Genomic DNA, 14,953 nt, shown 5'->3' on the forward strand with positions numbered 1-14,953 from the left:
CTGGGGCTCTTTAGCCTGGAAAAGTGCAGGCTCAGGGGTGATCTGATGGCCACCTACAAGTTTATCAGGGGTGACCACCAGTATCTAGGGGAACGTTTGTTCACCAGAGCGCCCCAAGGGATGACGAGGACGAATGGTCACAAACTACTACAAGATCGTTTCAGGCTGGACATAAGGAAGAATTTCTTTACTGTCCGAGCCCCCAAGGTCTGGAACAGCCTGCCACCGGAGGTTGTTCAAGCGCCTTCATTGAACACCTTCAAGATGAAACTGAATGCTTATCTTGCTGGGATCCTATGACCCCAGCTGACGTCCTGCCCTTTGGGCGGGGGGCTGGACTCGATGATCTTCCGAGGTCCCTTCCAGCCCTAATGTCTGTGAAATCTATGAAATCTATGAAAATTTTCAAAAAATATATAAATTACAAACAACTGAAAACAAATATTGCACAATTCTACTTAAAGGCATTACATATCTTTTCTACAATACAAAGTCAGTAAAATGTCACCTCTTCATACCCAGCATCATCCCTACTTACAATTTTAAGTATAATCTCGCAAACCCTTTAAAGAAAATACATATAAATATATTATACAGGGTTTGATTATCCCAGATACTTTTAAAAATTCTTTTGGTGTTACTATGTGAAAATAGCTTATGAAGACATTGAATTTTGGGTTTTGAATTCAGTTTGCACCTGTAGTGGAACAGGATCTCCCTGAGCACAAATCTGCCAGAAGTAAAACAGGAATTAAATGAGGCTGTTTTGAGACTAAATTGTGGGACTTGCCCACCGTGAGTGCTAGATGATTCTATTTTGCCCAGGTATCTAAGCAGCTAGAGTGAAAACTACTGAGCATGTGCAATATAGAACAGTGAGAAGAGCATAGTTATATTGAATCCCAAACAGTGCATAAGTGCCAAAGTCTGAAGTTAGGAGGCTATGCAAATGCCAGTAACAAGCATGAAGGTGAAATAGGATCTCAAATGTAGTGACTTGTTATGGTGGCTGCGTTCATACATATTGTAATGATCCTAATCATGAAATGTGGTTCAGGATCTATCAAGCCTTATTTATCCAAACTCTTTATGCAAGGAGAGGTCTACAGGATATAACAATTTGCTCTTTGTGAAAAGACTACAGAATCAGCAATATGTAACATAGACTCTCTTCCCTCAGTTTTCCTAGACATCTACGAAAATTCCTACCTTAGTAGCAACTATAAAATACAAGCAGTGTCCGCAATGGATTGTTTTATCTTTTGTTTTAAAAAAAAAAAGGAAATAAATTCTTTACCACATTTTGGCTGATTTTGTGTCTGAAGCATGTGATGTAGACAACATAAGGCCAGTCGTCAGGCTCCATCAACACCCCTGCAGCATGGGCACAGGTAACATGGAAGGAAGCTGGACAGCGTCCATAAGAGCACTGTATGCAGGCACCAGACATTTTCTTAATTCTTTGTCTGCAGAAGATACATTTCTGCATGGGCAAAACAGAACAGAATGTGAGCTACATAAATATAATTCAACTGACTTCCATAAGCATCTGCAGGACTACATAGCTCCTTTTGTTTTATTGTCCGCATTTTACACTTTACAAAGCATATTCCAGAAATATAATTCTGAATTGCAAATAAATCCTGCCATACATTGTTACTTTATAGCAAGCATTTTTGCCTTTCTTGGAAATGTGAAAAGTTAATATTGCGGTGCAACAGCAAAACCCCCCTGATATTTAGAAGCATTGTGACTGTAAATCCAATGTGTTATTCTGAAGATTAGCCTCTGCTCTCCCATGTGGACAAAATGAGAATCTGCAAAAATAATCACTGCATCATGGCAATAAAATGTAAATAAAATTATAGAAAGGACACCACGAGGTCATCTAGGTGATCTTCATTGCTCAGAACAGGGTAACATATACCAGAACCACTGTCCAACTTGTTCTTTAAAACCTCTGTGAAGGGGATTCTATAAACTTCCTAGCCTGTTCTAATCGTCCTCACCTCTTATTAGGAAGTTTTTCTTAATCTGCATCTTAAATGACTGTTTCTGCCATGTGTATTTTATAACAGCTTTTTACATATTTGAAGACTTTTATATGTCCTCCATTAGTCTACTCCTTTCTTTACTAAACAAATCGAGTTCTTGCAGCCTTTCCTTATAGGTCATGTTTTCTAAATTCTTGGCATGCCTGCTGATCTCTGGGGTCTCCCACATTTGTCAACATATTTCTTGAAGTGCTGCATCCAAAACTAGATGCAGGACTCCAGCTAAGTCCTTAACTGTGATAAATAAAAGAGTAATTACTCTCCCGAGTCTTACATAAAACACTCCTGGTTAATACATCCTAGACTGACATTTCTCATCTTTGCAATGGTATTACATTACTGAAGCATATTCAGCTTAGTACTTTGCACTTACCTTTACTGAATTCCATTTAATTGATTTCAGACAATTTTCCCAATTTATCAATATTATACTGAATTTTAGTCCTACCCTCCAAAGTGTTTGCAACGCATCCTATCTTTATGTATATACTACACAAATTTTACGAATGTTTTCTCTACTCCAACATCTAAGTCACTGTTGAAAATACTGAATAGCAGGGGACACAGGATACACCTCCGACGAGCCCATTTGATACATCATTCCAGTTTGACAGGGACTCATTGATAACTACACATTTATACAGCTTTTCCACAGGTTGTGCATTCAGATTATAATAGCTTCATCTGGGCCTATTTTTCAGGTGCATTTTTAAGACTTTCAGGTGAGGATGAGACAAAAGTCCAAGTCATCAGCGACTTGGACGAGGGAGTGAAGTGTACTCTGTCCAAGTTTGCAGATGACACAAAAATGTGGGGAGAAGTAGACACACCAGAGGGCAGGGAACAGCTGCAAGCAGACCTGGACAGGTTGGACACATGGGCAGAAAACAACAGAATGCAATTCAACAAGGAGAAATGCAAAGTGCTGCACCTAGGGAGGAAAAATGTCCAGCACACCTACAGCCTAGGGAATGACCTGCTGGGTGGCACGGAAGCGGAAAGGGATCTTGGAGTCCTAGTGGACTCCAAGATGAACATGAGTCGGCAGTGTGACGAAGCCATGAGAAAAGCTAATGGCACTTTATCGTGCATCAGCAGATGCATGACAAACAGATCCAAGGAGGGGATACTTCCCCTCTAATCGGGTGCTGGTCAGACCACAGTTGGAATACTGCGTTCAATTTTGGGCGCCACACTTCAAGAGAGATGTGGATAACCTGGAGAGGGTCCAGAGAAGGGCCACTCGTATGGTTAGGGGCTTGCAGGCCAAGCCCTATGCGGAGAGACTGGGGCACCTGGACCTCTCAGCCTCCGCAAGAGAAGGTTAAGAGGCGACCTTGTGGCTGCCTATAAGTTAATCACGGGGGCACAGAATGGAATTGGTGAGGTTTTATTCACCAAGGCGCCCCCGGGGGTTACAAGAAATAATGGCCACAAGCTAGCAGACAGCAAATTTAGACTAGACATTAGGAAGAACTTCTTCACAGTTAGAGTGGCCAAGGTCTGAAATGGGCTCCCAAGGGAGGTGGGGCTCTTCCCTACCCTGGGGGTCTTCACGAGGAGGTTAGATAGGCATCTAGCTGGGGTCATCTAGACCCAGCACTCTTTCCTGTCTATGCAGGGGGTCAGACTCGATGATCTATTGAGGTCCCTTCCGACCCTAGAATCTATGAATCTATGAAAAAAGACTTGCTGAGTAAAGATATGTCACATCTACTGTTTCCTCCTTGTGTGTTAAGCCAGCTACCTTGTCAAGGTCGCCAAACTATATATCCTACTTTTTGTTCCTACATACAAATTATATGCATCAGAAGGATAGGAAAAAACATAGGTATAGGCTCTCCGATGCTGGATAAACTAGTAAGTTCATCACATCTGTTTTCTTGCTGTCAGAAGTGGCCAATATGCCAGATCAAGTCATTTCTTTATTACTATGTATGGACACATTTTGTACTACTGCACATGGGAAATAAGCTCTTCCTGCTTATCATCCATTATCCAAGGGAAGTGATGCTGGCTCCTACCCTGGGGGTCTTTAAGAGGCAGCTTGATGCCTATCTGGCTGGGGTCATTTGAGCCCAGTTTTCTTCCTGCCCAGGCAGGGGGTCAGACCTGAAGATCTACAAGGTCCCTTCCAACCCTACTTCTATGATTGTATGATTCTTTAGAGTTTATAAAACTAGAAATGTTACTGATAGTCATAACATTATAGTCTCTCCCAGAAGCCTGTATGAGTTTCCATTAGTGACATTCATATTTATAGGTTGTTGGAATAGTGATTACTTTCATTTACTCTAAATTTACTAGTCACTAAACTCTCTGGCAGATGTTAAAATAAAAGTGAAATTGGGATCTGAGGTACTGTATGCCCCATCCTCAAAATCATGCATCCACCCCTGCCATCCTGCAGATCCTGAAGGCAGTGATGGTGTCCCAGGTTCTAGTCCTGCTCTGTGCCCAAACCCAACACTCAGCTGGGCATCAGGATCAGGCACAGGAAAGCCCCAGGTCCAGTTCCAAACATAGGGCATTCCAGGGCCAATGACGACAATCAGCTTTCAATCATGCCATGAATGTAATGTCTGCTGTGGCCCTAATTTTGTCAAATAACCATTTCTCTGAACATTTTGGAAAAAGGAGAAAAAAAAGTTTGAACAGATCAGAATCCAGCTCACACCTTCACCATTTTATTTTCTCTACTGGAGTAATGGGAGGTCAATAAAAGGAACGCTAATTTTTGTCAAAACAAACAGATAATCCTTTATATTTGCACATGCCCCAAAGCTTAGTTTGTTTATCCAGACTCGGTTTTGCTCATCTGGCACAGAAGAATTTTACGGGAAAAGTCCAACATACTAAAAGTCTGCAACCTGAACAGAAGACATTTTGAATATTTTAAAAATATTTTGAAATACTATTTTCATTGAGCTATACTCATAAATTAGGTTGTCTGAGGAAGAAGAAATATGTGAGTTAAGATTGTTTTGTCAAAGTGCACTACCTGATAATAAGTCAAGAATTTTGTCTATCATCATATTCCTCTTCAATGAGTTCAAAATCCTCCGTAGTTTACATGAACAATATCAATGAAGTATCAGCAGCAAACTTCGCCACCTCAACATTACATTAATATGACTGGATCACCTTGAACTAATGCAACGGTCACAGCAGAGGCTGCCAGAGGGGTATATTGTGTTGTTTCAAGCCATCCTCTCAAATACTTAGGGAATAAATCTTGATTAAGATAAGGAAGGGCCTATGAATACTTCAGTGCTACATGTGAGTGAAGAATTGTAAAATTTTAGTATTTTATACACACACACCTCTCTTTCATCTATGGATGAAATATAATGTTTCATAAATATTAAATAATTAATCCTCACACCTGCTTAAGTACCAGTATGCCTATTAAATAAAAAGGGAAGAAATACACAGAAAAGTAAAATGTCTTTCTCCAATGAATCACTAGCAGAGATGTGATCAGAACTGAGAAGTTTCTAATTCCCAACATTTCTAGACTTCAACCAAACTGCCGTCTTTCACGATACATCATTCAATCCGATTTTCACCTCATAAAAAATATTTTCCGGTTGCTGCTGAGTGATTTAATGCACTGCATTTGTGATCCTTACCCTACGCACAGCTTACACGATGCTAAAAAACTTAATGAATTATGCTTTCAATCACTGCTTACAGTTTGCTTCTAACGTGTATACCCAAAGTTATTGAAGTTTAAAGTTGCACAAGGACCTTATAAACATCCTGCAGAACCATGCTGACTCTCCATAAAAGTCATTAAAGGTACTGGGATCATTACCTCCATAACAGTCCTCTACTGCTTAAGGTAACAAATTAACTGGCAGCTCTAGAAGGCTTTTTTGAGGATGTACCATAATAAGGGAACAAGTGGCTTTCACAAGTCTTTGCTAGATAGCAAAAGCATGATGAATCTCAGGAGCACTGAGTTCAGTTCTAGTCTTTGAAGGAAAGACTATCTGTCATGAGAATTCCAGTAAAAAATTAAGAAGTTTAAGAAAACTTGCCCCTTAATCATTCAAAAATACTGAAAACTATAGTACAAATGCAGAACTAAGTGTCATGCCAGGACATCAGCAATAAGATCTGGGGATCAACTCATTAACTAATGGTTGGATAGGTAAGTAGAATCCAAGCTCAAACCACGTCAGGATGCCAGGAGCAAGGTCTAGGGACCAGCCAAGTCAAGAAGTTGGGAGATCAAATAGAGGGTGAAGCTAAGCAGCAAGCCAGAGGGAACAACAAAGCAGCATTGGGTTACAGCCTGAGGCTGTGGCCTGACAACAAGGACTCTTAAGAACATAAACTAGAAAAGTTTTGGATTAGATTCTGATCTCATTTACACTAGTGCAAATATATAGTAACTCTACTAAAAAGTAAAGTCACTGTAAATTTACTAGGATGTAACAGAGACTAGAATCTGGTCCTAAATAACAGTGCATGTGCAGCTGTGGAGATACACGTTTCATGTTTCTAACAATACACTTCATTGTTGAGTCAAAGGAAGATCGTTCTACCAATTAATTCCAAGGATGCATTTATCTCTTGATATGCATCATTATTATTTCTTCAGATACTGAAAAAGCTCTGGATCATGGATGTGATTAGGAGGGGAAAGAGAATTACTGTACATCCAGCAAAAGATGATCTATTTTTTCCTAAACAAATAAGAAAAACAATGTATATTCTAAACACAGGATTTCAGAAAATGCAACTGAAAAGAATCATGGCTGATATATATTGGAATAAGATTTTTTTCTTACCCTTTTGAAGTCTTGCTGTCCTTTTTATAAGAAAAACCAATGGAAGTAACGATTCTGATGCACAGCTGCCTAGTGACCAAGACATGCCCAGGCAAAAATTCTGTTAAGGGCACACACACAGAGTGAGGCTGTGCAAGCAAAAAAGTATGTGTATGAGCAACTTTCAAGTTTGCACACATGTGTATCATAGTTCAGGGACATGAGAAAGGACACACGACATCTTTTAAAATGTAAAGCGGCCAAAGATTTTAAATCCCTGCATCTAACTAAGAAAAACAAGAGTAGAGAAAACAGAGTCCCTTCCTCTTCATTCTTTGGAGTCTTAGCTAAGTGGGATGCTGAAATGGTATATTTTAGATATTAGCAATAAGCTGCATAGAGCCCTCTGAAGCAAGTGTTGACGATTCCTTCCTCTCAACTTTTGGCTGGTAATTTATCCTTTATATTCACTAATAAACTATGGACATTAAGTCGGTGGTGGCTTATTTGCAGGTTTCTTTTCTCCTTTCCATAGCAATGCTATTTTGCCAGTCTAGTTGCATTGCATGCAATGTGTATTTTGTTGTTATTCTGCATTTCAAAAGAATGATAAAGGCAGTTTTGAACAAAACAAGACCTCTTTCATTGAAAAAGCAGCAGAGACAGGAAGAGAAAAACTGAAAATCGAAGCTGCAAGGAAGAAGGGGACAAACAAAACCTGGGAATCCAAAACCAGATTGTTTCTTTGGGGCGAGATATGCAAGTTTATAAAGTAGGTGGGTTAAACAAAATGGGCCTTATCTTGTAAACTGTAGATTATCCACAGCACAGAGGAATATAAATAGGGGCCAATCTGCATGTTATGTTGTCTGAGCAAATCCTATAGATGCATGTGTAAACCTGACACTAGTTTTATGGAAATTAACAGGCTTGATATAAAAAGGATACACTTATTGAAATGTATTCATGCTCAATCAATGTTCATTTGATAACTATAGTAGTTCATCAGCCTGATAATGTAAAGGAAAACCAAGGCTGCTCTTATCAAGGAAAGCAAATTCAGTTTCCTAGATACACTAAAAAACATCATTATGACTTAATGTTTAGTAGGTATCTCTACAAAGCAGAGGAGGGGAAGAAATAGGTGAGGATCAATCTTAATCAGAGATGCAGATGCAAACCAAACAGAGGACAAATGAAATGCTTTACATAACTGGAGATTAAGAATATAAAATGGAATAATGCACTGCTGCCTGCCTGTGAATTTGTAGATGGTGAAATGGCCTCTGTTTACCCCTAAAATAAAAAGTGTTCTGCTGCAAATGGATTTCACAATCATGGAATAGCACTTTAATATCAACGGACTCTGAAGGCACAGAAAGAGTGCTTTTAAAGAATGGCTCTGAGCAGGAAAAAAAAAAGAATGCCAATATTTTTTAGAACAAAGTATGTTGATAAGTTTTATATAATAATGTTGTCCATCCTTATATAAACAATTTTATATTGCTTCCCCACAAAGGATTACTATTAACAAAATAAAATCCTGGTCCCCATCAGGATCACGAATTAACTACAGTGACAGTAATCTATGGTGGCAAGAAATTATGCAAATAAATGAAGGTTGTGGTTTTTGCTATTTTCTTGAAGCTGTATTTCAGATTATTAATTTCTTTCCTCAGACACTTCTATACTGTTACAAGAAAAAGTAATCCATGAAAAGACACTTATGAAATAATCTGTTTAAGGGATCTCTCTGAAAATAATTATATTTTAGTGTATGAAAATTCATACAAAATGACCCATTCATATTTCTCTCAGATGCTCTAGACTAAAAGATTAGCCATGTATATGTGACCCCAAATTTTTATATTTCACTTATTCTTCCTTCTAGCATTGTCACATTTCTCTCTTTCCATGTTGCTTTAAGTAACTTTATAATTGCAGCACCGTGACACTGATGTGAAGTTTGTTTAGGGAATGATTGATACCAGGCTGCCTTTTCCTCTTTCTTTTTTTAAGGATCTGATCTTCTGGTGTTACTGTTCAGGTAGGGATCTCCCTCATTTAAATGCTACGTTGACAGACAGTGTGGCTTTCAGGTGTGTGTTTGGGTTGCATATGAAATTTTAGTCCTACTGAAATCATTGGCAAAACTCTCTTTGACTTAATCAGGGCAGGATTTCACCTACAGCATGTAGGATGGAGCCTGGTCAGACATGGTAGGAGAATCTTGGTTTTGTTACTACTGGAGCCCCAATGACGCATGAGACTACTCTTTATTTCCTGGCTTCAAATACAGAACATAAGTAAGGGATACAAAAGGTCAACACTGCAGGGGGTAGGTGCAAACAGTGAGATTGGCTGTCGTACTATGAACAGTGTTGTTTTATGAATGTTGAGATATTTTCTGCAGGGCAGTGAACATGTGTGCACAAAGTAACGAGTACGAAGTCAGAGCTATATTTTTGGCAGATACCATGGTGTGTTTCTATGGAAATCAGCTCATTACTTTTTTCCTCATTTTTCTTTTTGACTCCTGACTAATTTAAAACATACTGCATTTTTGTTATGAAAAAGACCAACAAAAGAAGAATCAGAGGAGCTGGAAATATAAGATCCCCTAGGTCATCTATTCCATTCCTGCTGCTAGAGCTCTGTCTACAGGCCAGATGTTTGGGAAAAAAATCATCTCAGAAAGATTGTTGGGAAAGATATCAAGAGTTTTTTTTCCCCTCTCACATTAAAAAAAAACATGTGTCAGCCACCTGTGATAAAAAAAATCAATGCCTGAAGCAGTGGCTTTTAAAACCCTAATGCTCAATGGTGGTAGTCACAATGAAGTCCACCAACAGAGTAGGGGTTACAGCAAAATGGAGCTGGTAGACATTATAAAGAAGCAAGTTATAAAAAACCTTTGTAGGGTTAGCTTTTTTAAACAATCACACGTGAGCAGTCTTAAATATAACAATTGTGCAACAATAAGGATCCAAAAGAATGATCTCACTTTCTAATAGTCTTGAAATAATGACATTTTGGATCTATTTTGTTTGAGCAATCATAGAAAAGCTACTTATATTGCACACTCAAGGCCCAAGTTTAAAATTATATCTTCTCATTTTTATATGTTGATATTGAGGCAAATTTCTTTGTTCAGTTCAACTCTGAGATTTGACAATTTATCATCATGCCTTATTAAAATCAGGTGGTATGCTCATGCAATTTCTGATGTAGCTGCACTGCACAGGAAGAAACAAGCAAGGCCTAATGACCACCTAGAAAGCTTAGATGAGAAATGGACGGAGGTCTCCTGAATCCTAGCTCTATTTTATAGCCACAATGCAATTTTATAGTCGGAGTAAAAGAAATGAAGAACAGTGCATTGAAATTGTTATAATTTGTGACTGAAAACCAAGTAAGTATATTGACTCTAGTATAATGTTCATCTTGTTTAACTGGAAGCCAAGACCAGTTGGGTGGGAAAGAAAAAAAAGACCTTGCAGGGACTTAGTGTCCAAATAGTCACCTGGGTTGTCATATAATTGTGTCAACCACTACAATATCTATCCATGCTCAAGAAGTAACCTGTTAATATTATTTTAATATTTCTGAAGTTTTGTATAACTTGATGATTTTCAAAAACAATGAGTATTTTAAAGTCAAGGATAGCAAGGATGATTTGGAGAAGGTGACTCCATCTGAAACAAAGCCATCAATCACTTTTGGTGGCAGTTTTAACAAAAGACCCTGAAACGCCATAACACAGGATACTGAAAATCTTTTTTCAGGCTGAGATCTAGACTGTTGAGCTTCTCTACATAGCCTGCCAAGAATAATTAGCAAGTACACCAGTGATTTGTATTCCTTATGTACAGATCTATGAAGCATCTGATAGCTGTCCATTTAAATAGTTTAGACAGAAGAACCACCAAATACCAGAAAGAAACATATACATGGGCAAATCAGCAACGTCTTTTTTCAAATGCAGATTCAAAACATCTACAGTTTATTTGCTGCTAGTACCCAGCCAAAGAGCACTAGAAATTACCCAGTTCTTTCCAAATTCCCAGCAAGTCTAATCCACAGCAGATGTTTTTCTAGGTATTCAGTTACTCCAAGCTGCTTCCTTACCTATTTCCTACTCACTTTGCTTGCTAAAATATTAATCTGTGGCTGTGAGCCATCACTTTACAAGGAAAGTGTTATGACTTCACAGTTTAGCTCTAGTCCTTTTATACTTTTCCAATGCATTTTTATTACAGGACAAAATAAATCTTTTTGTCAGACACCATTCTTTTCTCCATGGCTTTGAAACATTACCATTGCATTTCAGGCTTTATTTCCTCATCATTTTTTCCTCTTTCATTTCAACATAACACCATACAAATGGATTAAATACAACAATAAAAGGTGACATTTTAAAGAAGCATCATGCCTGTATTCAGTGCATCTTGCAGGCATCATAAAATGAAAGGCAAGGAATGACTGACGTTGGTGCCAGAGGAGAAGCTTTGCAGCAACACAAATAAGAAAGACTGGGAAGAACCTGGTTTTTTAACAGCTTTCAAGAAGAAAGCTTATTTATTAAAGTGGTGCTTATGATTCATGTAGGCTAAATTCACCATTTGATTTCTAAGGAGATGGTAAAGTTGAGGAATTCATGGGATTGTCAGAGACCAGATTGATAGGAATGAGTCTCAGGGAAGTGTCTCTAGAAGATGCAACTATTCAGTATCCCTGCTGCTTCCTCCATGGTAGCTTGGGAAACCAGGACATAATTAAAGATTTCATCTCTTCAGAAGAACCTGAAGAGGAAATTGAAGGTGTGCTTAAGGGAGACTAATGGTGGAAATACTAACTGCTCAAATCACTCCTGTAGCACAAGTTCCTCATGGCTCCTTCTGTGGGAGTGAATTTAGCCTTCAGTGTCACAGCCACTTTATTAACAAATACAAATTAGCACTGCAGAGACGAGCACACCTATGGAAGAGAAGTGAATTCTCGTCCCATCCAGGAACACCACAGAACCTTCACTGCTGGTGATATGAGGGTAGAGACCAATATGACAACTGTATTAATACCCAGGCACATTGGATAAGCAATTATGGTATCCACTGTCATATCTGCTTGCTTCTGTCGTAATATAAGTGTAGCAAAGCAGTTATAACACCAACCCTGCTTCATTCAAGGTTAAGTTACAGCCATTTAGCTGATTATCACCACAAGAACAGCTAGATGTCAAAATTACAGCATACCAGCTGATGTACAGTCGGGGAGTCCCCCTCCCCTTTTATCGCTAAAAGATACATTTGTCCAAATCTGTAACAGATGACTTCAGTTAAACCTTAAAGCCAAGATGAGTTTTGTGAAGTCAAGCATTAGAAAAAAATCAATATATGACTTGGAAAATTTAACATGGAGTCTTTCTGAGCTAATAAAGAACTTTCTATGACATTGTTTTTTCCAGGCTTCTTACTGACTTCAATTGCATTTTAGTATAAAACACTGCTTGGACAACAAATCTGATTACATATACTGGTAGGTGGGAGGCCAGTGTTTGTGCACATTTTCATGATAGAATAATTGCAGGAAAGTTCCCTCTCCTGTTTGTACTTCACATGAACATACAAAAGAAACATAAACCTTTAATAAGAAGAAAGGAGTTTAAGCTAGACCTACTGAGATTCAGCACTGAAAGGATTACATTCTTATAGCAATATCCTGCAAGCAATTTACTGAGAAAATGCAAAGAAATTCTTTATCAAAAAATAGGCACCTGCATCTCTTAACCAATAAACCTTCCATCCTTCTGAGACTAGCTAGCCTGCAAGCTGATATCAATAACCTAAAAATATAAATATTTTTCCTACAAAAGAGATGATTTAAATTTAAAAAATACCATAGATGGAAACAGTCCCGAGATGGATGTAGTAGAATTTAAAACCTGAACGTTCAAGTATTTAGAAACAGGTCTCTTTGTCAAGCTCAAACAGAAAGCCCTGATGATAATACAAATTCTTGTATCAAAATTTCATCTACCTTGAGGCTGGCCCAGTGGCACGACAGCAATGTGCTGCCTTGTGTCTTAAAAGATTTGAAAATGGGAAATGGACTTGAGTCCCTGTGCTCTGGGCAAGAAGAGGTCATGGCCAATTACGTAGGTGAATGCACTCTGCTTCTGGGAAGGAAAATGTTATGTTTGTGAAGTACATTGGCTGGGGATATAGCTGTTCGTCTGCTTATTCCCTGCTGAAGTCCAGCTATTGTGAACAGAACACCATATTATGTGAGAAGGATCAGTAACTGGATTTAGTGAGCTCGTACTAACCAGAAATTACCTGGCTCCCTCTACAGTATGCTGAGCCACTGCAAGGCACATACACGGCAGGTACTAATAACAATGCCCATGGCAGGTCCATATGTCAAATCCAGTACCAAGGGGGGGAAATATTTACAGTACAATCTGGCTAATTCATCACCCTAAGCAGATTAGTAACTAATTATCAATAGTAAGCCATTTTCAATTTTGCACACCTTATTGAGACACAGTAAAGAATGATTTTTGACATATAAAGGAAAATGTACATTATTTCAAGTACAAATTATATGCTCCTTTGGCTCACTGTATAAGAATTCTTTACATGTGTCAGCTTTCCCTTTCCCTATAGCTATTTCACATATAGCATCTCCTTTCCTGCTTAATGTAACGCTTTAATGGGTCTTACAGATTGTTGTTATTGTTGTTAATGTTAATGAACAGACATTAGGTCCACCAATCACTTGCCATATGACTTTATGCTAACACTCACAAGAGACCTTTACTTGTATCCAAGCAATGGTCATGCACATGTTCTAAAAACAGGGGTAGGGGGGAGGCAGTTTTACCCAAGCTGCTAAACAGTCCCCACATGAGCTGCTGGTGTTGCTGATACTGTTGAGTGCTTTGTCCACCCTGTCTGTTCCTCTTAAAGCAGCAGCAGCAGCCGGAAGGGAGCAGTTCCTGGAGTTGGAGTTCCTGACACGGGTAACCCATGACACTGCTCTTGCTGCTGCAGCATGGACTCTGTGGGGATGAGGGGCAATTCTGATAACCGCCCTAACTTGATGTGCAGGGCGGGTGCCCTTCTCATCTGCTCCTACTTACACCACTGACCTTTCAAGCTGACAAATAGTTACGCAAAACTTCCAGTGCTTTAGTATGCATGTACGTTTGAAAATAAAGAATTACATGTTAAAAGGTGACAAATTAGCTAAAGAGTGTGTGTACGTATCAATAAGACTCTAGTGGGGATTCAGTGCACTTACAAAGAAGACCATAGTGACAAGTTAGTCTAATCACTTATTAACGGGATTTAAAAAAATAAAACAATCACCTGTTCTATTTCACAGACACATCCACAGAAACACAAACCTTTAATAAGAGAAAGTAATTTAAGATTTCTGTGGGGAGGCAAGGTGTTGGAATTTAGACAATCTCTCTCTCAGCCTGTTAGGATGCTGAGTTTTAAAAAGCTTATGGGAACACTTAACTTACGGAGAAAAGGTTATTTGCACAGAATTCAGCGAGAAGCCAAAATCTACTTTTAACCAGAGTCAATTTTAACATTATACCTCACCAGAGTATTGTCTCATTTGAGCAAGCACAGATGATAAGAAAAGTATAGCAAAGTTATGATATCCCCAAAAGGCACATTAAAATGTACTATTTAGTATAAAAAGTTCAACAATCCAGAATGAACCAGTCTCTAGTTTCTTAAAAACAATAGAAATGGTTTCCAGGTCTTTCTTCCCATTCCCTACTTCTGCATTAATTCCACTAAGTAAATATTTAGAAAAATCTGATACCATTACAGATCTGTGGGTTGAGTATCTCGGAATTATTGGTCATTAGTCAGAATTAGGCAATGTGTCAAATCATTTACTGCCTTAAATGAAATGTATTAAATGTTGCTTTTACAGTTGAAATGGCTCTTGTTAAGTGCAGAAGCTAGAAAAAAAAGCATTCTTTTGTTTAATGTTTCAAGATTTCCAGTGTTTTTCTGTATCTTTTGCTTTCTCCAATTGCTTTCAAAGACCAACAAAAAAAACAAACAAAAAAAAAACAAAAAAAAAAGAAAAAGGAAC

At 38.4% G+C, this 14,953-nt stretch overlaps 1 protein-coding gene across 2 annotated transcripts in view; it reads right to left on the reverse strand.

The window, feature by feature from the left end:
* KDM4C (lysine demethylase 4C) overlaps positions 1-14,953 on the reverse strand; it is a 490,147-nt gene that overhangs the window by 55,863 nt on the left and 419,331 nt on the right. For both annotated transcript variants that reach the window (XM_006272325.4, XM_019478152.2), the window contains exon 19: positions 1,298-1,483. In XM_006272325.4, the coding sequence (XP_006272387.1) occupies positions 1,298-1,483 (186 nt within the window). The remainder of the gene's footprint in view (positions 1-1,297; positions 1,484-14,953) is intronic.

This window comes from Alligator mississippiensis, chromosome 3 (genome assembly GCF_030867095.1).
Source record: "Alligator mississippiensis isolate rAllMis1 chromosome 3, rAllMis1, whole genome shotgun sequence".
Classification (NCBI taxonomy): Eukaryota; Metazoa; Chordata; order Crocodylia; family Alligatoridae; genus Alligator; species Alligator mississippiensis.